The 25,432-nt window shown below is 43.4% G+C and overlaps 1 protein-coding gene across 4 annotated transcripts in view; it reads right to left on the bottom strand.

Moving 5' to 3' along the window:
- Window positions 1-233: 233 nt before the first annotated feature.
- The window catches only part of wipi1 (WD repeat domain, phosphoinositide interacting 1), a 74,087-nt gene continuing 48,888 nt past the window's right edge, over window positions 234-25,432 (bottom strand). Inside the window, exons 9-14 of one of the 4 annotated variants that reach the window (XR_008725318.1) lie at window positions 21,741-21,905; window positions 19,311-19,418; window positions 16,052-16,173; window positions 13,756-13,856; window positions 4,619-4,693; window positions 738-852 (exon numbers count right to left, since the gene is read on the bottom strand). Coding sequence is in view for 3 of the 4 variants with exons in the window: in XM_055653929.1 (XP_055509904.1) it covers window positions 695-852; window positions 16,052-16,173; window positions 19,311-19,418; window positions 21,741-21,905 (553 nt within the window). In the remaining variant the exon portion in view is untranslated. Of the gene's footprint in view, window positions 853-4,618; window positions 4,694-13,703; window positions 13,857-16,051; window positions 16,174-19,310; window positions 19,419-21,740; window positions 21,906-25,432 lie in introns of all 4 variants that reach the window. The other 3 variants (XM_055653931.1, XM_055653930.1, XM_055653929.1) reach the window with 3 other exon arrangements.

Here is a 25,432-nt window from a genome sequence, read left to right as displayed (position 1 = left end):
GAAAATACGTAACATCTACACCAAATGGGAATTCCTGGCCACGACCTCTCAAAATGCAGAAGGAGCATTTGTGGGTCTTAAGTTGCAAAGCAGCATTCGCTTGGTGTTGTAGCAAAAAGTAGATCTAAAATATAATGTGAATTATCGTATAAAACATTTATTTGCAACCTCTGAAATGTTAGCTCACCTTAAAGAATGAGTGCATTAAGTTGATGGAGTAAAGAGAGACAATGTATATTGCAATACTTTATTATGGCTATTACTACATTATTTGGTGAACATTACAGTTTTGTGCAACTTCATTCAACATGTTAAAATTTTCGACCACCATTCTGGGCAGCTTGCTTGGCTGTGAGACAACATCGCCTGAGTAGACTAATTGCTATATTTATATGTGTTTAAGATATATACATAATAAAATACATGCTGGACGACATTTTCAAAAGTAAATGCTGTGTTATAAAACTTTTTATAATAATAACTTTAAATACCCATACTAAGAGAGAGAGAGAGAGAGAATTTTTCTTTACAGTTTGGCATTGCTAATCTTGATTAGTTCAGTCATGTGCTCTTCCTTGCAACACACCCATTTCTGGCTCCTCTACAGTAACTAAAGCTGGTGACAGACGCAAGGTTAAAACGTTGGAATTTTGTTTTGCTCTTTTTTTTAAAACAAAATTTTAAATGCAGAATATTAGTATGATTCCAATTCATGCGTACCAATTTCAGGCTCTTCATTCTTCAAATCGTGCTGTTTATAATCTCTATCTTCACTCACGATACTAATTCTGTTTTTTTCAGGCTCACAATTTCTTCGTCTTTTCACTCTGGCTTCCCCCGGCATGAATAAATCTACCAAAACCAAAACATATCCTTAATTTCTATTATAGGAGTATAGGAGAGTGTGTTATGAACAAGCTGTTGCACATGCACGGTGGGAAGCTGCAGCAAGAACTGGGCTTTGGCTCTTATTAATTATTGGTGGTCACTATTAGTTTAGTTTATTTAGAAATAGAGCGTGGAAACAGACCCTTCGGCCGACCGAGTCCGGGCCGACCAGCGATCCCCGCACACTAGTTCTTTCCTGCACACTAGGGGAAATTTACAGAAGCCGATTAACCTACAAACCCACACGTCTTTGGAATGTGAGAGGAACCAAGAGCATCTGGAGGAAATCCACACAGTCACGGGGAGAACGTACAAACTCCGTACAGACAGCACCCCGTAGTCAGGATCGTACCCGGGTCTCTGGTGCTGTAGGCCCACTGTGTCACCTATTGTTATCATTAATAATTAGTAACATCCAAAGCCCAAGGTACAAGTGTGAATCAACATGTGAAAATTCTTTACTGGTGAAATTATTTTCAATTTCACCTTTAACAAATTTCCGCAGAGCAATTTTGTTAAATGTTGTTCAAAGTTTGACACCAACGTGCGAATTAAAATGTCACTCAGCAGAATTTCAAGCTGACATTATTTCCTGTTTAAGTGTTGCACAGCTCCCAATTACACATTAGTTTCCATGCAATCCCTTGGACTGGAACTACAAAATGTATACATGGTTGAGAGAGGCCATCTGACCCAGGCATTCCATCACCAGGATCCTTGGTGTTCATATGCAAGGTTCCCTGATAGAAGCTGCATAGGTAGGTTAGGTGGCTAAGAAGGTATACAAGCTACTTGCCTTCATTAGCCATCAAGCTTTAATCTGTAACACCACTTCTAGTGATATGTATAGACAACACAGATAGGATGGTTCTGAAGTTCAGCACATGGGAAGGTAGCTGGCACTCCCACTCCATCTACATTGCGTACTATCTTACAATAGGATGTAACCATATTATGTTTATGTTATAATTCTTAGAAGGGATCAACAATTGTTTCAAAATCCGCAATTAAATATTACTCTTATCCTGGAAAAATATTAAAATACGTTTTGTATAAAGTAGATTATTATATTTTCAATCGAGCATCAAAACCCGGTGCTAAACATTCCTGAATTACTGAAACATTCCTGCTCTGGCACATAAATATTCTGTGAGTAAAGCAGAGGCTGGGAATCCTATGGCAAATAACTCACTTCCCAACTCCCCAAAGCCTTTCCCACAACGTATAAGGCACAGATTGTGAGTATGACTGCACAATCTCCAACTGCTTGGATGAATTGATTAACGGTCTGCTGTAAATTGCTTCTAATTTCAGAATGATAAAATCTGGAAGGAGTTTGTGGGAAAGTGGGGAGAATAAAATGGGATTAACGTATGATAAATGTTAATGGGTCGCTCATAGCTGGTACGTAGGGTGAAGGTAAATGGGTAGTTCATAGCTGGTACAGACTCGGTTGGCTGAAGGGCCTGTTTCCATGACATCTAGTAACTTTCAAAAAGCTCAAAATTGTCCAGAATAAAGTGTCCTGCTGGACAGGAACTGCCTTAAACATTGATTCCCTTCTAAAAGTGACACATAATAGCTGCAATGTTCATTATCTACAAAATGCACTGCAGCAACTTGCTAAGGCTGCCAAACACATATAACCTCTAACAACAAGGACAAGGGTTACTGCATGGATTTACCATGTCTTATAAATATCCATTCAAGTCACATATGATCTTGACTTGGAAATATATCACCATTCCTTGCTTGGTTTAAATCCTGTTACTCAACATCTCTATTTGGAGTAACCATGTGGACCCCAAGAAAGTAGACCACCACTACTTCTCAAGTGTGATAATTGATGAGGAATAAACGCTGGCCTCCATCCACCTTCAATAGAAATACAAAGTTCTTCATTCTTTCCACAGGAATGACAAGTGTGATTAATAATTAATGTAATTAATTGTGATTGTGAGGCACTGAGGTAAAGTTGCTGTCTTTCAGCATTTACAACGCCAGAGACCCGGGTTCGATCCCGACTGTGGGTGCTGTCTGTACGGAGTATGTATGTTTTCCCCTTGAGCGCGTGGGTTTTCTCGGAGATCTTCAATTTCCTGCCACACTCTAAAGATGTACAAGTTTGTAGGTTAATTGGCTTGGGTTTGTATACTTGGTATAAGTGTAAAAAAACATGTCCCTAGCGTGTGCAGGTTTGCGTTAATGTGCGGGTCGGTGCGGATTCGGTGGGCCGAAGGGCCTGTTTCTGCGCTGTATCTCGAATCTGAACTAAACAGTGGTCCTGTAATCCTCATAAACAAGCTCTTATTAATCAGCCTGTAACAGACCCAGGCAAGTGGGGCAAATGACTATAACACAGCAATATCTATTTCTACAGATCTATCACACCCTGGTGACACTGCAATCACTTGCAGTGCAGTAATGCTCCAATATATGAAATACAGCAGGTAATGTCAATTCCAATAGTGTTCATTGAGAGACAGACGGGTGATTCGTCCTCAGCTCCTTTTCCAAATATCCATGAGATACTCACAAGCAACCAATATGGTGGATGGGACCTCAATCCAATAATTCAACACACTGACAGAGAAACACTCCGCAAGAAGTAGACCGGTCAACTTGAGGCAAGTGGCTTGTTTGTGGGCTTCAATTAGCCACAGGATGAGCATGAAGGCAGTGAGAAATATGAACTTACTAATGGGCACAGTCAAACAGTTCATACCGGGAGCTGCATGATACAAAGGCTGCAAATTACATAACCTGTGAATTGAAAGAGCACAACATCCTTGTCAAAACATTGTCTGCAGAGTAGCAAGGCTGGGTATGGACTGTGTTCTTGTGGATGGCTCAAGAACAGTGAACTTGCAATAGATGTTGCTGACTGGAATGTATTCAGATACTTTCAAAGCCGTCATGCTGTCTATGCAACCACTGGAATGCTCTAAAGGTACTGTAGGACATTGCATTATAACTTGGATTGGTGACAAGACACTTTACTCCCACTCTGCTGAGCTGGTAACAATCTGGCCTGAAAAGGATGTGCCAAGGACATAGAAATGAAGAGCAAAGAGTTATTGAGATACTCTCATCCATCTCATTACACTAGGCACACACACACACAAAACATAAGCCTCGGAACACGTGATCCACCTTGGCTCAAAGCTGTGCAGTGTAAATGGCCCGAGATGCCTTTGGGGAAATATTGCTAGCTCTAAACATCAAACTCGCATTGGTTCCTTTGTGGGTAAAAACGCCTCAACCTCTGAAAGCAAATGCCATCCTGAGTAATATGATCCAAACGTGCCCTCTGTTAACGAGTAGCAATGAGGTGATCAAAAGCAAAATACTACGGAGAGCAGCAAATTATAATTAAATAAATACAGGACATGTCTATTGTCAATTGAAATGCTGGAATTGCCCTGCAGGTCAGGCAGCATCCATGGAGAGCGAAAGAGAGTGAAGGGCCTGTCCCACTTGGGTGACCTAAGCTGCGTGTTTAGAAGAGTTTGCCCTGGACTCAAACTCGCAGCATGGTCAACACAAGGTCTTAGGAGATCGTATGAGGTAGCTGGAACTCTCCTTCATGCTCGAGCGAGATTCCAGCCTACTCGCGGCCACAGCTAGGTCGCAGACATTTTTTCAGTATATTGAAAAATTTTCCACAAGTAAAATTTGGTCGGCATGGGTCTTTTTCACTCGTAGTGGAGTGGGGTCGCTCTTTACTTACAGGCAGTCGAGGGCAGCCGTAGGCCATCTCCTTCGCTGACCGACCATTTTGATTGGCTCACTGGAGTTTCACGACCTAGGAAGACCTACCAGTAGGTAAAATGCCCCTTAACTTTATTAAACTTCTTAAAAGTGTCTCCACCCCTTCTCCCTCCCCCTTCTCTCCTCCTTCTCTCCCATTCTGTCTCCTTCTCTCCCCCCCCCCCCCCCCCCACACTCTCTAACAGACTTACGGTACTCTGTGGAAGCCGTTTACCTTCCTCTTCATCACGCAGGCAGCGCTCCTCTGCTTTCTCTGGCCCCCACCTTCACGATGTGTTGTGTGTGTGTGTGTATATGTATGTGTGCGGTCGTTAGATGCAGCATGCAGTTCGGTCGATCCAACTCGCGCTTTCAACGTGGCCGGTCGATCCAGCTCGAGCATTTCCAGGTGAGAGCCCTCGAGCTTGAAGGTAGAAGGCACTCTTCTGGACTCGCGGATTAGGTGGACCAAGTGGGACAGGCCCTTTATTGTTACCACTTGATAATACAGGAACATAGGATGTATTCATACAGGAATAGCACATAAGTGACATTATGGCCAAAACTTTTCTTTTAATTCCAATTAATCCATCACCAGTGGAGTTTAAAATCAACTATCTTATATTTTTGTTGTATTTTATAACTATTAAAACTCTCTTCGTTTGTTTGTTTGCAGTCATTTCCTGTCAGTCATATCTCCTCCAAAACCCAACACGGTAATGGAGAAATTTTTACATATTCCGGTAGAGATTTTCCTCGTGAATTTTAAAATCTCCTCACTTGAAAATTTGGTTAATGATTTCCCCAATTTTTAATTAAAATTCATCACGAAATCTGACAATTTTTTCAAATCAAACCACTGCTGACGTCACAATGCCTTTGCTCGTGCCCCAGCCCCCCCCCCCTCTGTGTTGAAGCCCGCCAACACGTGATCAAGTCGTCCAGCGCTTCAACAACATGGCGGACGTTACACTCCGCTCCGCTCCGCCCACAACCCAGGTATTAAGAATGACTTTACAGGTATTAAACCAGAGCGAGGCCCTCCGCTGCTTTTTAAGTCCGCAGAGTACTGCGGGCCTCGCTCTGGTCAACAACGCGGGCAGCCTACTTTGGGCCCTGCATTTGTTCCGAAGTGAGTCTCGAGCCTTCTCTTTTCAAACCGGCGAACTCCCCCCGCGCGCACTGCCTCGTGTAACGGCTGCGGGCGGCGCAAGGCCGTGGTCTGGGCCCAGGCCGGTTCCTGACCCACAGTTCCGGAGTCCGCGCCGCCCACTGTCACTGCGTCGGGCACCGGCTGCTCCAACTCCAACGTTACGGTAACGATGCAGCAAGCATCCACCAGTTCTCCTGTCAGAGGGGGGGTGGAGAGGGGGGAGGAGAAGGGCAGGGAGATGGGGAGGGCCACTCTCTTCCCCCTTCCCCCCTCCTCTCTCTCCCTCTCCCCCCCGCCCACTGGATTGAACCGAATATCACCCGCGTGATGACATCGCTCACCCGAGAACCCGAGTCCGTCCATCCCTAGCAATCTGCCCCACCCACAACCCAGAGCCCCCCCCCCCCCCCCCCCCCCCCCGCTGCATTGAACCGAACATCATCCGAGTGATGACGTCGGAAAGATTGGCATTTCTTTTCGAGAACTTTCTTCACAGCCCCGCGCTGCCCGCTGGGAATGCTATTAACACGCGGTTTCCTTTCACCAACCATCCATTCTAACTTTGTTTCTCAACAACGAAGTGTGGATTCCCACAGCTCTTACTATACAGTACGATTGCACTGCAGGTTTTCTGCTTTTGTTTAATTTACATTAGACAAGTGAGTTTTTAAAATTTGTTTTTTGGATTTCTTTCTTTATTTCAATTTACACCATTTTGAACAGGTAATTGCTTTTCTGTTTTAAAACTTCGCGGTTATTTGATCCGCAGATTTAGACGTTATAATTTTCTTTAATTTACATTAGACAAGTCATTTTTTAAAATCCTTTTTTTTTCATCCCCTTTTTTTAAATTTCTCTCTTTATTTCGATTTACTGCATTTTTAACAGTTTTAAGAGTTCTCCGTTATTTGCTCCGCAAAATTAACACACCTTTTCCCGTTTTCTTTTAAATTCTTTCTTTTTTTTCAATGGACTCCATTACTCCATTTTGAACAGGTAATTGCTTTTCTTAAATCTTCGCGGTTATTTTCTTGGCCGATTTCCACAGCCTTTTTTTTCAATTTTTATCTCTATTTCAATGTAAAAGGATCCAATGAATAAAACTAAAATATAATGTCAAGTGGGGTGGTTAGTTAGAGTGTATGTGGGGTGGGAGGGGTGGTTAGTGTGTGTGTGTGGCGCCGCAGGCCCTCCCCTCCCCTCCCCACAACCGCGCGTTGAGGGAACGGGACCCAACCGGTCCCCCTTGGTCTAGTATCTAATATAATCCATATAGCACAGACATCTTTATGAATGATTATTCTGAAATTGAACAGATTGTTCTTCGATGGTGAACATATTTGGCTGCCTGACAAACTGAGTTACTCATATCTAAATCTTCATCCATTGGGAGTTTCTGCTGTCTAATTTAATTGGACCCAATTTAAATTTATGATATATTATGATGTGATATTACAGATAGTTAAAAATAATTTGAATGTAGAAATAATACTATCTAAAATTATTCTTGTTTCATAATTTTTCATCATACTAATTATTGGACAGTGATCAACAATAATTGTTGGCCTATCTTTAAAACTTGAGCGATTCAGGTTAACTCATCTGCCGCGGAATCTCTTCCCCAGTAGTATACTGTACAGCCGGTCAACTTGGGTCGAATGATCTGTCTGAGTATGAGTTGGAAGACAGCGAGAAAGGTGAATAAATAAAGACATTCAGTTCAAACCCTTAGCTATGGGATACAAAGGCCGCATAGGGTTTGACTGTGGAAGGAAAGGGCATAAAATCCTTGTGAATATACTGTCCCCACAAACTGCAGACTCTTTCATTCCTGTCCCTATTATTATCTCTCACTAGGAAATTCTGACTCTTGTCAGGAGATCATGACCACATCCTTGATGCTGGCGGGTGGGTATCAAACTTGTGGGCGTTTAGGTCACTGCCAGAGATCCAAGGAAATGTTCTCAGACAGGATAAAGGAATTGCAATTCAAGAGTGTACATCTGGTGCTCTCTTGTGGGTGGAAGAGGTCTTTGGAAAAAGCTTTAAGGACATAGGTTGCAGAAGAGAAGACATCAGTAGAAGAGTTCTGACCTGAAATGTCACCTATCCATGTTCTGATGCTGCTAGACCTGCTGAGTTACTCCAGCACTTTGTGTCTTTTTTCTAAAGGAGACCAGTAGTTGTTCTTGCACTCCAGGGAGATCACCGAGTAGTGAGTGGATTTAATGAAGGAGAATACAGGAATGATTGTACTGTATCAATCCAATACAACCATTGCCTCCAATGGATATTGTATGGAACATAATATCCATCATCAAACCTGGATACATCTATAGGTAGATAGATCCAGTTTTGATGACGGCTATATTGTTCCATACGATATCCATTGGGGACCAGAGTTGACAAGGATGAAAGGAGGTAGAATTTGTTGTTAGCAAAGGAGACAAAAGATGAACATGAATGATGGGCTGAACAAGTCAGCAGGCACCGGAATATAATGACAAATGAAGGGACAAAGTCTGTAAAACTGGGTTTAGAAATACCATACAGCTATTTGTAAGTGACTTGGAGGGGATTTTTCTTTGGAGGAATCAAACGCAGGAAAGAATTGGATTAGGAGTGGGACATGGGTTGTGGATATAGCCAATTTGTGGAAATCCAATATTTCTTCACAACAAAGACAGGACATGGAGCAACTATTCGGAAAAGTTTAGCCCACAGGTAAGATGGAAGGCATTGATTTTTATTCTCCTCTATTCTGATATTCTCCAAGGACCCTTTGCTCATCCACTGGGCCCAATAACCATCCATTTACTGTTTGTACCCTTGTCTTTCCGAATCTCTCTCTCAATGAGTTTGTGATTGGGGTGAACAGAGGCCCTGGATCGAGCTGTAGCTCAGAAAATGAAAGCAGATTGTTGAGCCGAAGAACAGAGGTAGTTGCAGAGGCAGGTAGTCTACAAGATTTGTAGATGAGCAGAAGCATTCTAAAGTCAAAATGTTGGACAGAAACTCTGTGCAAATTGGGATCACGAATTTATATTTTAGAAAGGAGCCAGTGTTATACGCTTGTGTGTATCTTTGTTACTCGAAGAATTAAAAAAACTTGTGAATGAGCCGTAATTTTGCTCAGATGAATCTAAACTTTTTATTGATCATTGTTCATAAGATCATAAGTGATCGGAGCAGAATTAGGCCATCGGCCCATCAAGTCTACTACATCATTCAATCATGGCTGACCTATCTCTTCCTCCTAACCCAATTCTCCTGCCTTCTCAAAATAACCTCTGACATCTGTACTAATCAAGAATTTATCTATCTCTGCCTTAAATATATCCACTCATTTGGCCTCCATAGCCTTCTGTGGCAAATAAACCCACAGATTCACCATTGTAAAACATTTCCACAAGGACATTATTCCTGAAGAGATTTGTTCCAATCTCCCTCATTCTCAATCACTGAGCAGACATCAATGTGCTTCCATAATGATCACCAAAGGATGTTCTTCAGTACATTCATGACAAGTAGCAAAAGCTTCAATCACAGCTGCTGCCATTTCTTCTGGCCTCTGCTCAGCTAAGATAATATGGCTGAATGCCAAATAGCCACAATACTCCCTCACTCCTCCAAATACTTTCTCTGACACCTAAGCAAAGTGTTTTGAATATCTTACATCTGCAGTGTCAGCAGTCACTTCACAATTGTTAAGGAGCCAAAGATACAATGTGGACAAACCATCTACTGAACCTCAGAGTTATCAATGTGATAAGAGGAGAAGAAAAGTTTTATTATATAAAACATCAACAAAATTAAAAGTCTGAAGAAGGGTCTCGACCCCCAATTGTCACCCATTCCTTTTCTCCAGAGATGTTGCCTGTCCCGCTGAGTTACTCCAGCATTGTGTGTATGTCTTCGGTTTAAACCAGCAACTGCAGTTCCTTCCTACACATTAAGATATTTGTTTACTATCACAAAGGGTACAGATAGCGAGGATTTAAATGAAAGGTTAAGAAGAAAAGTAAACATGTTTTTTTTTCCACTCAAGGGGTAATAAAACTACAGAATTAGAAGAGAATAGTTTAACTAGGGAGGTCATCTTTTCTTTATTTATCCCAATTATCATGTTAGGATAGAGTTCTTCCTGTCACTCTATTCCATAAAAACATCTGTATAAATAGATGCTAAATGATTTTGACCAGTTGTATGCGTCATATTATAACCCACAGAGGATTGTATTCAAAGGAATCGCAGCTGAATCAATATTACTGTAGCTGAATAAAGTTGAAATGATTCAATATTAGTCCAAGTGTGTTATTAGATTAATAGAGTGAAACAGGAAGCAAAGTGTTGCTTCCATCGACTCCAATTGTAAGCATAAATAGTCTAATTCTGACAAAATGTCAGATTCTCAAGATTGCTATTGGATCTTCTGCTTGTCACTCAGCGAGCTAAATGGGAGGTTCACGCCCCATACATCTGCTGCATCCATGTACAATTAGATCTCTATATTTCACCACAGAGACCATCTAGAGCATCTAGACCATCTAGAGCACAGTGACCAACATTCAATGAGGAATCTAATAAAGAAACATTGCCTGAAGAAAAGCTGAAAAGTCAACCTTACTGTTGGCAAACATAAACAGCTGATAAACATTTCCAATCTGAAGCTACCTTGGGGCTACTGACTAGAATGGAGCAATCCTCCCACTGAAACATGGCTGCCCGCCAGCCACAACAACCGAGACTGCAAATCTGACCTTGTCAGCTGCTGATTCTTGTCTACGGCTGTGAGCATCAAAACATAGACTGCGTTCACAAAGCTCATAAAAGGTGCTGATGTTCAACTGTAAATTGATGGAATAGGCAGAAAAGCCAGTAAATGAAGATCCTTAAATATATAAACAAAATGTTTTAGCTCATTTCCTGACTACCTCTCCATCAATCACTGGAAATATCCCGAGTTCATTCTGCTACCACCATCATCTATTGCAACAAGTGATGGCTCCCACTGATTTTCGCCGGAAGCTTGCGTCCTTTTTAGGATGGACGATGACAGCGATGTCAACATTTGAAACATGGAAGATGGACACGAAAGAAGAAGTAACTGTACTGCATTATCATTACTATCACCGTAAAGCCTATTTTGCGTAGTAATGACTAATCAATGGTCAACAAGTTGATGAACCACAAAAGTTCATGTGATGTGGATAAAAGCTCAAGAAATTATCTGGTAGAAAAATGCAGAATACAAGCAGCACACGCTTGATTGAGAATGCACCAGCATTGTGATCACTGGCACAATTACCACATGTGCACACTTTTTAATGCTGTAAAGGTAAAACAATAACATTCTTACTGTCAGGTGCGATTGTCACTATAAGGGGCACAAGAGGAGGATAGAAACTTTGTAGCAGGGATTTCAAACACATTTTTAAAGGTTGAAATGCGGTTTTTAAATGTAGGCACTATAGCACTTAATGCATTTGCAAATTTAAAATCCAGGAAGGAAAATTGTGCCAATTATTTCTGAACACGAAGGTTAAAATGACTCATCGTTGTGACTAATCTGGGATAGGGATTTTTGTCTGTACTGTGACATGATGGGCAGAGAAAACATCCCGCTTTTAATGCCACTGGTCACCTTGCCCTTCTCCTGAGGCTCTACACATAGATGACCACTTTGGCTTCTGAGGGGCACTATTCTCTCTCTAATTACCACTGACATATACACAAAATCTCTTTGGATTCTCCTTAATCTTATGTGACAGAGCTATCTCATTCCCCTTTTGGCCCTTCTGATATCTTTCTTACGTTCCTCAATACACCTATACTCCTCCAGGGGTACCCTTGATCCCAGCTGCCAATACCCGAGCCAGGTCTAGGGAGCTGGGAGGAGTGGGAGTGGGGTCAGTGGGTTGAGAGTTGAGTTATATGTTGAATTGGCTCAGCAGATCAATAGATGAGAGGGGGGGGAAAGGGAATGTAAGCACCGTGAACTTGGAGAAGGATGGGGATTTGTTTGTAATCCTGAGGCATGCGAGGAGTGGGGAGGTTAATAAGAAGCAGTAAGGAACTTATTAAAGATAGCACAACTGAGGTGCGCTTCCAGAACTGTCCTTGACCCATCTCTTTAAATGGTGGTTGGTTCTGAATGAGCAGGTTTTGGACAGTGCGGCTGTTCAGTTGAGAGAACTGACTTTAGTTTAAAGATACTGCGCGGAAACAGGCCCTTTTATTCACTAAGTCCACGCCGACCAGCGATCCCTGCACACAACACTATCCTACACACACTAGGGACAATCTCCAATTTTACCAAGCCTGTTAGCTTACAATCCTGTGTGTCTTTGGAATGAGGGAGGAAGTTAGAGCTCCCGAAGAAAACCCCACACAAGTCATGCGGTGAACGTACAAGCTCTGTACAGACAGCACTCGTAGTCAGGATCGAACCCGGGACTCTGGCACTGTAAGGCAGCAACTCAACCATTGAGCCACCGCTCCACTGCATGGGTGAAGACTTGGGATTGAAACTACTTTATGCAACTTCTCACCCTTTCAATTACATTTTACCTCCTATAAACTAACAGAATCACACCAATGAAACTAACAATTGTTACATTTCTATAGCTTTATAATCCTAGTTTATATCCTAATCGTTTACAAGTGTTCCTCCTTCAATAAAAGACTCCCGCGATAATTGAAAGAACTACCTGAATATTTGGAGCCAAGATGAAAAGTTATTGCAACAAGTGGCCCAAGACTTGTTGAGTAAAATGTACAAACAAGGAACTGTAGATGCTGGTTTACAAATAAAGACACAAAGTGCTGCAGTAACTCAGTGGGTCAGGCAGCATCTCCGGTGGACATGGAAACATTTTCTATCCATGTCCTCCAGTGATGTGGCCTGACCTGCTGAGTTGTTCGACCACTTTGTTTACTTGTTGCATCAAATTACTTTTTCTTCGAATAGCTAAAAAGATTGTCTATATCACCTATAGAAAGTTGTTTCTATCTTTCCCATTTCTTACTAAATACAATAAAGTACGTTTGAACCATCGGGTGCATTGCAGGTGTGAGATGAAGTATGATGCTGGTGGTGACGACTGGCTCATCTCCCTTCTCACTCAGTACAGATCCATCTCCTATTTTCTCGACCTCATTGGGACTTCTCTGCCGATCGCTGGGTTGAATTTGCTGGCTGCGGCCGGGGCTCTGGAACTCCAGCCTGCCCGCAACCGGCAGATCTGTTTCCATAGCCGATTTCCTGGGCCGATCAGTGGGTCGAATTTACCCCCTGCGGCCGAGGCTCTGGAACTCCAGCCCGGCCAGAGATGGCTGGTCCGCTCCCACAGCCAAATTCCGCGGCCGACTCTGCGAGTCAGTATCTCGGACCCCCAAGGCCATGACCACTGTTAGTCCGGCAAAACAGATAATCCAGAAAGGCTCTGGAACCAAGGATGTCGGGAAATCCGTGGTGGACCTGTACTCCGCTGTGCCTGGTTGCTGCAAACATTAATCCAATTGCAAGAGTTCCAACGCAAAGCCATGATTCCTACTTTAGTGATCTGGCAACAACGTTCACTGTTCTCTACATTTCCTGCACTATTTGTAAATGTACCAGAAATCCAAGTGCTAACAATGCTTCTCATTACCGAGATTTAATCTCCCACCCACCCACCCAAGCGAGGTGCAGTTATAGCAAAAAAAGCCTTTATTCTTTATCCCACACTATGCATACTAAAAGAAACATTAATAAAGGAAGCATAACAATTTAAGCAAAAACTACTTGACACTTTGGATCCCGTACTACATTCTTTAAAGTGTTAATCCTAACGACAGGTCAGTTTCACTGTCGAATCAAGCTGTGTTTGCTACTGGAGTGCTTTCTTCACGGTTTCAGGTTTACACTTGCCCATGTGAGTGACAAAGCGTTGGCTCAGGCTTTAGTTATTCTGTATGCTCACAGGAGGGAACTCAGTCTCATCATCCAGATGCAATGTTCCAGCAGCAAACTCATGCTCAGGAATGATCTCGCCACGCAGGGCACCACCTTCTTCGGAATATCCTGGAGGAACAGATTAAACATCAGTGTGTCACGTGCACCCCATATCTGAGGAAAGATGTGCTGCCGTCGAGAGAGGGTCTTGAGAAGGTCACGAGAATGACCCCGGGAATGATTGGGTTAACCTATGAGGAACTGGCTCGGAGCCTGTACTCGCATATCTTATTGAAACCAACCGAACAATGAAAGACCTAGATAGAATGGACGTGGAGAGGACGTTTACAGTGGTAGGAGACCACGACCGGAGGGCACACTCAGAATAAAATGACAAATCAAATGATTTTGATTAGTACGGGTGTCTGGGGTTATGGGGAGAAGGCAGGATAATGGGGTTTGGAGGGAGAGATAGATCAGCCATGATTGAATGGCAGAGTAGACTTGATGGGCCGAATGGCCTAATTCAGCTCCTATAATTTTTGACCTTATGATGTACCCTTAGAATGGACGGGGGGGGGGGGGAAATTTCTTTAGCCAGAGGGTAGTGAATCTGTGGAACTCATTGCAACAGACGGCTGTGGAGGCCAATTCATTGGGTAGTTTTAAAGTGGAGATTGATGGCTCTTGATCAGTAAGGGTGTCAAAGATTATGGGGAGAAGGTCAGGAGAATGGGGTTAAGTGGGAAAAATAGATCAGTCATGATCGAATGGCAGAGCAGACTTGATGGGCCGAATGGCGTATTTCTGCTCTGCTTGTGATTGCATTGTACTGTAAATATCAGAGAGCTTATCTGTTCATAAAATTAAAAACTCAAAATACTTATCTGGTCAGGCAGCATCCGTGAAGAGAGAACCAAAGGTAACATTCAGGTCAATAACTATTCATCACTTTTAGACTTTAGAGATAAAGCGAGGAAACAGAACCTTCAGCCTCCCCAGTTCCCACCGACCAGCGATCGCCCTGTGTGCTAGCACTATCCTACACACTAAGGACAATTTATAATTGTACCGAAGCCAATTAACCTACAAACCTATACGCTTTTGGAGTGTGGGAGGAAACCGGAGCACCCAGAGAAAACCTACACGGTCACAGGGTGAGCATCCAAACTCCTTACAGACAGCACCTGTTGCTGGGATCAAACCCGGGCCTCCCACACCAAAGACGTACAGGTTGGTAGGTGAATTTGGCTCTTGTAAAAATTGTTAATTGTCCCATTGTTTTAACAATGACTTGTGTTTGCTCAAGGAACGGCACCTCATCTTCTCGACACTTTACATACTTCTAAACTCAACATGAATTCAACAATTTCAGATATTCAGACTTTCCTCCTAAATCTAAACCCGTCTAAATCTCATCTGAAGAAAGGTCACCAATCTGCAACATTAAGACTGTTTCTCTCTCATCACAGATGTTATCCGAGCTGTTGACTGTTTCCAACATTCTCTGCTATTTCAGATTTCCAACAACTGCATTTTTTAGTTGTGGAAACAAGGAACTGCAGATGCTGGTTTATACCAAAAATAGACATAACGTGCTGGAGTAACTCAGCGGGTCAGGCAGCATCTCTGAAGAAAAAGGATGGTGAGATATCATGTTGGGACCCTTCTTCAGACGCTTCTGAGGAGGGGTCCCGACCCAAAACGTCACCCATCCTTTTTATCCAGAGTTGCTGCCTGACCCCTGAGTTACTCCAGCACTTTGTGTTTATCTTTTTTCTCCACTCTGGCTTTATCTTCTTCTACTTACTTTTCCTACGGGTGGATCAGCTGGGAACAAGAAGCCTTCACCACCTTCTAATGCGGTCACACCATTTTGTGCCATTGAGTCTCTGCCCAACCACTCCCAGTTCTTGGACTTTTCAACATGTTTGACTTTTCCCCAAATCAGACGAAAGGACATTGACCTGAAACGCCACCTCTCATTTTCCCTCCGCAGATGCTGCCTGGCCCAATGGACATATCTAGCTTGTTCTGTTTTTACCCCAGATATTCAGCATCTGGAAGTTTTTTTTCCCCTCTTAGCTTGCCTTTTGTTATCATTTGGAATTATTCTGCGTGGTCTGAACTCCAGAGAATTCCCTGCACGCTACAAGGTATAGCGTCAGAGATCTGTGTACGCCAGTGTGCTTCTTATACAGCACCGTTGTGCAATGCATGATGCAGCTGGTAGAACTCCCTGGACTCTTTCCTACTTAGCACGTCGGCAAAATAATCAGGTCACGCAATGAGGATCAACACAAATGGGTAGGTTAAGTGGATACCTGATGCTGTTGATGCTGAAGGCATTGAACTGGTTTTGGCAACAGTTGCTGCATATGTTGGAGAGATGGAAGGCGCCAGGTCAGATTTATCAGAACCACAGCTGTCATCTTCATTGTGTAGCCTAAACCATAACAAAAAAACATTGAATATTGAGCATCTTTGCTTTAGACTTTTAGACATTAGAGATCTAGAGCGGAAACGGGCCCCTTGGCCCACCAAGTCTGCGCTGACCAGGGGTCACCCCGTACACTAGCGCTATCCTACACGCTAGGGACAATGTACAATTTTACCGAAGCAAATTAACCTGTAAACCTGTATGCCCAAACTTTCGAGTGTGGTAATAAACCCGGAGAAAACCCACGCGGTCACAGGGAGAGCATACAAACTCTGGAAGACATCACCAGTAGTCAGGATCGAACTCGGCTCTCTGGCACCGTAGGACCAGCAACTCTACCACTGATCCTCCGTGCCACTCCGAGATGTTATATTTTCTATAGTGCTGATGAATGTTGGTGCTGCATAGAAAACAGATTTCTGGAACAGATCTAGAGGCAGCACAGTTGGCACAGCTGGTAGAGATGCTGCCTCACTGCCCCAAAGACCCGGGTTCAATTGTAACCTTGGGTGCAGTTTGTGTGGAGTTTGCACGTAGTCCCTGTGACGCACGGCGTTCCTCCGGAAGCTCTGATTTCCTCCCACATCCTAAATGTGTGCGCCTTTGTAGTTTAATTGGCCTCTGTAATTAACCTAATGTGTAGAGACTTGGTGAGAAAGTGAGATAACAAATAACTAGTGCGAACGAGTGACCAATGGTTGGCATGGATTCCATGGACGGAAAGTGCAATTCACTGTGCAATTCAATTGTTTACTCACGCCTTTCCAGAAAAATAGATTTAAATTGACACCCAACTTAGCTGTTAGGGACTTATTTTATTCTTTAAGGTTCTACTGAAATGCATACATTTTGGATATTTTTAAAAAAAAATCAACGATTTATTAATTGCTATTTGTCTTTTGGAGTGAGCATTCTTACTAACTTATTTATTGCAAAACAGAAAGAGGCCAGTTGGCCCATTGGATTCGTATTGGTTCCCAAATCAGCAGTCCCATTTCCCTTAATATCCCATCACTTTTCAACAAATTCTCTCTCACATTCATCAACTTTCCTTTGGTCACTTCCACATCAAGGAATAGTCAATTAACCTACCAACATGCTTTTGGGATATGGGACGAAAAGTAAGCTCTCGGTGGAAATCCAAGCAGTCAATAGGAAAATGTGCAAACACCACGACATCCAAGTTCGTAAGTTCTAGGAGGGTAATTAGGCCATTCGGCCCATCAACTCTACTCCGCCATTCAATTATGGCTAATCAATCTTTTCCTCTCAACCCCATCTCCTGCCATCTCCCTATAACCCCCAACACCCTTACTAATCAATAATCCATCAAACTCTGCCTTAAAAAATATCCATTGACTTGGCCTCCACATCCATCTGTGGTAATGAATTCCACAGATTCACCACCCTCTGATTAAAGAAATTCTTCCCTAATTCTGATCCAAATCAAACTCAGATCCATGGAAAGTGAGGCAGTGGCACTAACTGCTACACAAATTCCGAGTCAGAAGTGAGCCAACTAACCCTGCAAGTAATAGCTCTAATTTGTCTCTGTATATTGATTTGTCATTCACTGAGGTTTTCAAGTTAATATAAATGAACAAATGTTGGCTTAATGGTAGTATTCCGATTCTGAGGAAGAAGAGTTAGGTCTGAGACCGGTTTCAGAGAGCCAGGGTTAGAGGACTTGTGCATTGGTCTGGAATATCGGCTGCGGACCAGTGGGATACTTGGCGTTCAAGGTAAAGTTTAGATGGAAAATGAGCTGTTTAGACCTGGCAGTGCATCTAGCAAAAATAACCCCAAGAAATATATTTAAATTATGCTCCAGGGTAGAACACAACAGACAGATCTACTACCCGTTGGCTGACATTACTGATTAGAGATTGACTCAAAGAAGTCATTTTGTGCATTAAGCTCTACTGCAGTGAAATATTGAGTAAAGACATTATGTTCCCATTGATGAGGGCATTGGATTATAACTATGAGCACCATTCTAAAAACATCACAAATAAACAACATGCCTGTCTCTAAAGCCAGCCATTAGACAGTGGCAGCATAGAGAAGTTCTGGTGTTTACTTACAAATGTCTGCCTTTATAGTATTAACAGTGCCCTCCATAATGTTTGTGACAAAGTCCCATCATTTATTTATTTGCCTCTGTACTCCACAATTTGAGACATGTGGTTAAAGTGCACATTGTCGGGTTTTAATAAAGGCCATTTTTATACCATGAATCACAGACTTCAAGCAGTCATTGCATGCAACGGATATGCAACAAAATACTAAGTATGACTACTTTCATTTACATGACATTGCTGTGTCTCAAACAGTATGGTGCCCTGAAGTGGGCGGACTATGTATAAACACAGTTGTAATTTCTACATGGTGAAACCAAAATATATAAAAATGGCCTTAATTAAAATCTGACAACGTGCACTTTAATCACATGTGATTTTTTTTTTCTATTACAAATCTCAAATTGCGGAGTACAGAGGCAAATAAATAAATGATGGGTCTTTGTCCCAAACATTATGGGGGGCATTGTTAATGTAAAGGCAGACATTTGTAAGTAAACACCGGACTTCTCTATGCTGCCACTATCAAAATAATGAACTATCCTTCAGCTTATTTACTCATTCAGTTTGGGAGTGTCAGACTATTGAAAGCACACAAGATTCTGAGCTACATAGACAGTGCGTGAGCAAGGATGGAATACTCAGACTTTACCTCAGACAGCAGGACCTATGTCCCCGAGTTGTGAGAACAAGAACTACATTTAGCCTACGCTGTGAATGTGGAGACTTAGTAGAATGGTGCCCCATCTGCACTAGACCCACCTACCTGCCACCTTTCCTACCCATCTATCTGCCCCAATCCCTTTTAAATGTTTCTACCTCAACTACCTCCTCTGGCAGCTCATTCCATATACCCACAGCCCGCTGTGTGGAAAAAGTTGCCCCTCAGATTCTTATTAAATATTTCCCATCTCACGTGATACCTGTTTAGATTTATTTTTTGGAAAACTGACCTTGAAATGATCGCAGATTGCAGGCAGTGTTTAGTAGTTACACTTGTCAGGCATTCTGCAGCCTGTCTATGGACTTCTAAAAGTCGGTCTATTACATGGAACAAACCCTCACCTATGTTTCTTCATTAGAATGCACTCTCCACCATCATGAGGGTCCAGGTTATAAATGTAGAGGAATCCATCCGAGGCAGCAACAAGCAGTCGAGGTAACTTCTGAATTCTGTTGAGCAAAGCATTACATTCACAAATAATAAATATCCTTACAAATGTATGCTTATTAATATCCTAATATCCTTTGGCATATAGTGACCACCAGGCCAATGTAGACAACCTACGTAAGTTTACTCTATGCTCTACTTTCAAATACCGTATTTCCCAGCAATGAAGATGCACCTGCGTCAAAGACGCACCCCCATTTTGAGTTGCTAAATTTTGGAAAAAGGCTGGCGGGACACGCTCAAATAAATAAAAATAAAAATAAACAAAGTAACAATTTGCCCAAGGCTTCCAGATCGCCTCCATTCTGAATGACTGAATGGGTTGGGGGGTGGAAGGTGACAGCAGGGGAAAAGATGGTGGGAAAAACGGGAGCACACCGGGGCATGTTGAATCAGTGTGATCTTATTGAATGACAATACTAGCTCAAGGGACCAATTGGGGGGGGGGAAAGAGTTATTTGCACAGTGTGTGGGGAGTCTGGCCCAGGTCAGCACGGGCAGGAGCGTTGAGAAGGAGGGCGTCGGGGATCATGTCAGCAACTCACTCACTCGCTGCTGCGGCGCCGCTCCTGGCGCGGAGCCACTGCATTGTGGCCGGGGAGGGAAATAGCTCGGGTGGCTGCGATCGGCCGTTGGGTTCTTGGTTCTTCTTGGCCGGGACTGGTCAGCGGAACCAGCCTCCACTTCAGCGCCTACTGCCGGCCCGCTCACCTCTGGCAGTGCTCTCCGTCTGAACACCCTCTCCTGTCAGCCGCTTCCCGCAAATCCTTAAATTCCAACTGCCGCCGGGAGCAGGACATGGCCTCACTTGCTGCGCTGGGTGACACAGCATGGCATTCACTGCCCGGTCCGTGTCTTTCAATGTAGACCGGACAGTGAGGGGACCAGCTCAAGAGCAAAGATCATAGAGCGGAGCGGGTCAGTGGGCGATGGATAATAGGACAGTGGGCGGTCGAGCTTACTCCTGTGTATGCGCGATCCAAGGGACCAATTGAGGTTACTCGCACTGACACAGGAGTAAGCTCCATCTCTTCCCTTCTTTGTTCTCCCACTGTCGGGTGCCTCGAGCCTTCTGTTGACTGGGCGAACTTGGCTCCCGTAGTCGGCGACAGTCGGACCTTCCTCGTCGGGGCGATCAAGCTCCTGCATCGGTGGGGAATCTCAGCTCCCCCACGCCAGGCGATCTGACTCCGGGTCGGGGCTGGACGATCTTTCTGCATCATTGGAGTTCTCGACTTCGGTCTCTACCCGGAACTGCGAGTTTCTTGACGGTGAAATCCGCAGGCCGCTGTTGGAGCGTCGATCTCAGGCAAGGGATCGGCTCCGATGGTAAGTCCACACGCTTAAAGTGGGGCTTAAAGTCAGTCCTGACCAAGACCTCCAGCTCCAAGATGTTAGGTCGTAGAGCGACTGGAGATACGATCCCGAAAACAATCGCATCCCCACATAAAACAAACCAGAGAACATTAACACAAACTTTTAATTTTCTGTTAAAACACACTAAAAATAACAAAAAGACAAAAAAACAGACCGTTGGCGAGGCTGCTGGTGTCAGCGCCCCCTGGTGGTGTGCTTTAACCGCACGTGATTTTTTTTCTATTACAATTCTCAAATTGTGGAGTAAATAAATAAATGTTGGGTCCTTGCCCCAAGTATTATGGAGAGCACTGTAGATCAGCCATGATTGAATGGTGGAATATATAGGATGGGCTGAATGGCCTAATTCAGCTCCTATAACGTTTGAACTGAAAGGCCTAGAAGTTAAACTAGCAGGTTGGGAACTACTACTATTTCTTAGCAGAATGAATAACGTCCAAGGTGGCATGATTAGAGGTGCTTTAACACATATATTTTCACAAAAGAATACATCCGTATCTGTGTCTGGTAGAATATCAAATATAATGATCCTGCTAAACACTTGACCCTAGGATTGATGAAACCACTTGGAGTAAATATCTTGGCCATAAAATGTGCATAAGTTGCAGCCACAGTTGCTGCCGAGAACGAATGGGGGACTCTACACTGGGGGGGGGGGGAATTACGCGGAGAGTGCAGGGTGACCTAGCGGGGGAACACTTGCTGCCACATGCAGCGGAAGGGGAAGATAGTTCAGTGAACTTTTGTAACTTTGTCGCCGCCAGTAACCTGGCGACACTTGTTTACTGCCCAGGTGATGTCTGCCGTATGGTTTTACCGGATTGTATGCAAACCAAAGGATTTCACTGTACGAGGCACATGACAATAATGTATCATTGAATCAGGAGCTACGAGTTCAGCAGGTAGCGATCTATTTACTGTAACTATGCACCTGTCATGCTACTCACATGGTAAGAGTGCAGATGCTTCTTTGTCCAGAGAAATTGAGACGTACTGTGGCGAATGCTCGATCCTGGTTTATGATATCCGACATCTGGGTAGGGAGGTAGTTGGTGGCTGCCATAAACATCTTCCCCATATATCCACTCCATGATGGAGACTCATCCTGGGGCCTGGTTCAAATTAACATTGCATTTCAGGGATCAGTGACTTAGCATTATGTGATGTGTGTAACCTGAGTAATACTTTTCAACTGAATACAAAACAATATTTTTTATATGCAAAATTATGAGCGGGGTAGATCAGTTAGAAAATATACAATTTTCTGCCTTGGTACGGATGTCTAAAACAAGAGGGTATGGATGCATGGGGAGCAGTAGGCATCTGTTGGGTCTTTTTTTTTTTCGCATAGGGGGTGGTTGGAATGCACTGCCTGAGTGAGTAATGGAGGTATATTCTCTCAGCAATGAATAGCTAGACAGACTCGAGGTGGAAGATTGCAACCTTCACGTGGTGCCATGTTTCGACTAATGCAATCAACTCGACATACACAAACGGAAGATCAAATAGAACAAGTTGTCCAACAACTTTAGGCTGTGCACGCCACACGAAAGAAGAAGAAGCAGCTTGACAGACCCCAGAATCACTAGGCAAATGTGGGCAAATGGGACATAAATAAGTACAATGGTCAACATGGACATAATCGGCCCAGACTGGCATGTATATGTGCTACATGACTTGGAGTCATACAGCGTGGAAGCAGGTCCTACATCCCAACTTTCCCACACTGACCACCATGTTCCAGCTAAACTAGTCCCACCTGCCAGCATTTGGCCCTTATCCTTCTAAACATGTCCTATCCTTGTACCTGCCTAATTGTTTCTTGAACGTTGCAATATGATAAGATTAATCTATTTCAGTGATTGCAACAGACCAACATAATTAGCAAAATAGCAATGAGTTTAATACAATTTGGCATTTTCAACATAGCAGGTAATGAAATTATAAAGTACATGTCAACTCGTGTATCTATAAAGCTTATTGTCAAGCAAAGGGATTAACTGTTCATTTTCTCGTGTCTCCTTTTTTTCTTGATTTTGCAAACTTTAATCACAATCATATCATCAAAAGCTAAATGGCAGCGCTGAGCAGAGGAAGGCGGTTAAACATAGGCCAGTGTATTTAACACAATGAGAACACAGTGGAGCTATTCAATGATTCCGTCCAATCTGTGCTCATTTTGAAGCAGGGGTTTCAAACTTTGATGATTTCGAGTCAGCAGTCCAACAGTGTTGTTAGAGAGTTGCCAGGCAACCATCTGATAAACAGATGTTCATATTTCCTCCGAGTTCAGAGTTTACCCGTGTTGCTTCGCTTTCCCTGATATTCTCTTTGCCGCCCGCCACAGGGATATGTTCAGCCACAAAGCCAAATGTTATTTGTGCTGTTTGTCTCGACATTCACAATACAGGCAGCACGGTGGCACACCGGTAGAGTAGCTGCCTTAAGGTGCCAGAGATTCGGGTTTGATCCTGACTACGGGTGCTTGTTTGTACTGTGTTTGTACGTTTTCCCTGTAACCTGCGTGAGTTTTCTCCGGGATCTCCAGTTTCCACCCACACTCCAAAGACGAACGGGTTTGTAGGCAATTTGGCTTGGTAAATTGCCCCAAGTGTGTGGGTATCACTGGTCGCCGCGGACTCGGTGGGCTGTAAGGCCTGTTTCTGTGCTGTATCTCTAAACTAAACTACTGTGCACTTCATATTAAAGATTCAGCACTGTTACAGGATGGGTTAGTCCATTTTATTGATATTGGCCCAGGCTTTACATGTGCAGCACTCATGATGAAATGATGTGTCATGTGGTGTCTCTAAGTGGTGGAAAAATGCACTGCAGCAAAAATTGGTCCAGAACTTTGCTCAAGGAAACACCAACTCATATTGTAAACACTGCTGATTTGAGATGAAGAACGTCTACGATTTTATTTGGAATCTCAGATGCTGCACACAGGGTGGAGGCTGTGGTTCGGCAAACATCAATAATTCCCACTGCTACTTGGAAGCTTATATAGTTGGGTTATTCTTCCACATTTATCCTAATTAAACAAAAAAAATGTATCCTTCAGCTATGTTGGGGATCCATGGTGGGAATGGGGGGAGTGTGAGGGGAGGTAGATGAGGGGCATGGGACCAGGAGGAATTTTAAGCCCCCAAAATGGATGTGGTCTTAAAACATTGGAAACTTCAAACCTCAAACCCACCCATGAATGGTATTTGAAGTAGCAGGCTGTTTATCGATGATTGCTGCCCTACTCACCACACCTGTAATTAGTCCTTTCGCATCCCCTACAGCCACCTTTCCGATTCCTCCTCCCTGTGTGATCCTGGTTGTGCTCTCCAACATTCCACCTTCATATTCAACCCAACCTTTCCGCTCTCCCCATCGCTCCATCCCACACAATCTCAGGTCTCCACCTTCCTTCCTCCTCTGCTCACAGGCTGGCCCGATGCCAGAGGCAAATGGAGATAAAACTTGCTAATCAGGTTGTGCTGTTTAATGCGGGACAAGTCAAAGCCATTCTTTGGAAGAAACCCATTCTTCCTGCATTGTTCAAATCAAATGTTTCACCACACAAGTGTTTTTCCACAGTTTGAAGAAGGGTCTCGACCCGAAACATCGCCTATTCCTTCGCTCCATAGATGCTGCCTCATCCGCTGAGTTTCTCCAGCATTTTTGTCCACACAACCTCATCTCCCCCTGTGAATTTGAGGTCCCATGGCCCTTTAACTACACAGAAGTGTGCAGAGGAACATTATTAGAATTTTATGGCTGGAAAGGAGCTTCAGTTATGTAGAGATACTGGAAAAGTAACTTCTTCTCCGTGGAGTAAAGTTGGTTGTGAAAGATCTAATCGTGTTCAAAGTTTTAATGCCAAAAAATTGGATCACTAATTGCCACGCGTTTGTTTCACAAGAGTGTTATTCGCAAAGGAAAATGTTGGAGTTAATTTTCTTTAGAAATATAGAGAGGAAACAGGCCCTTCGGCCCAGTGAGTCCACGCCAACCATACTCACCCGCGTACGAGTTATATTCTACAAACGAGGGATAATTTTACAGAAGCCAATTAATCAACAAACCCGCAGGTCTTTGAAATATGGGAGGAAACCAGAGCACTCAGAGAAAACCTACAAAGTCACAGGGGGATCATACAAACTCTCAACTACAGCACCCAATGTCTGGATCAAACTAGAGTCTCTGGCGCAGTAAGGCAGCACCAGTACTGCTGCGCCACTGTGCTGCCCTTAAGCACCGCCGTTACTGCAAGTTTAAATCACCAATGCATAGAGAAGCCCACAGATGTCCAATGGCGTCTAATGGTCTGGATTGGGGTATCATTTCAATGCACGCATAGTTCATTTATCAAGCCTGCTTCTTTGTTGTTTATGGTGGACTTTCCTGTTCATTGCATTATTTGGAACCCTACTCAAGTAGATCCACCAAGTACAGTTCTGTTTAGTTTATTGTCACGTGTACCAAGGTACAGTGAAAAGCTTTTTGTTGCGTGCTAACCAGTCATTGCCTGTTGCTCAGGTTCTCCACTGAATGTCCTAGACACAACTTACTGGTAGTTGTGAGCTGCACTACCCACCCAACCTGCAGTTCTTGCCAAACCATTTGCTACCCAACTCAACTTACCAAT

Source organism: Leucoraja erinacea, chromosome 23 (assembly GCF_028641065.1).
Source record: "Leucoraja erinacea ecotype New England chromosome 23, Leri_hhj_1, whole genome shotgun sequence".
NCBI classification, from domain to species: Eukaryota; Metazoa; Chordata; class Chondrichthyes; order Rajiformes; family Rajidae; genus Leucoraja; species Leucoraja erinaceus.
Note: the sequence above shows the minus strand (reverse complement) of the source record. Positions and strands in the feature narration are given on the sequence as shown.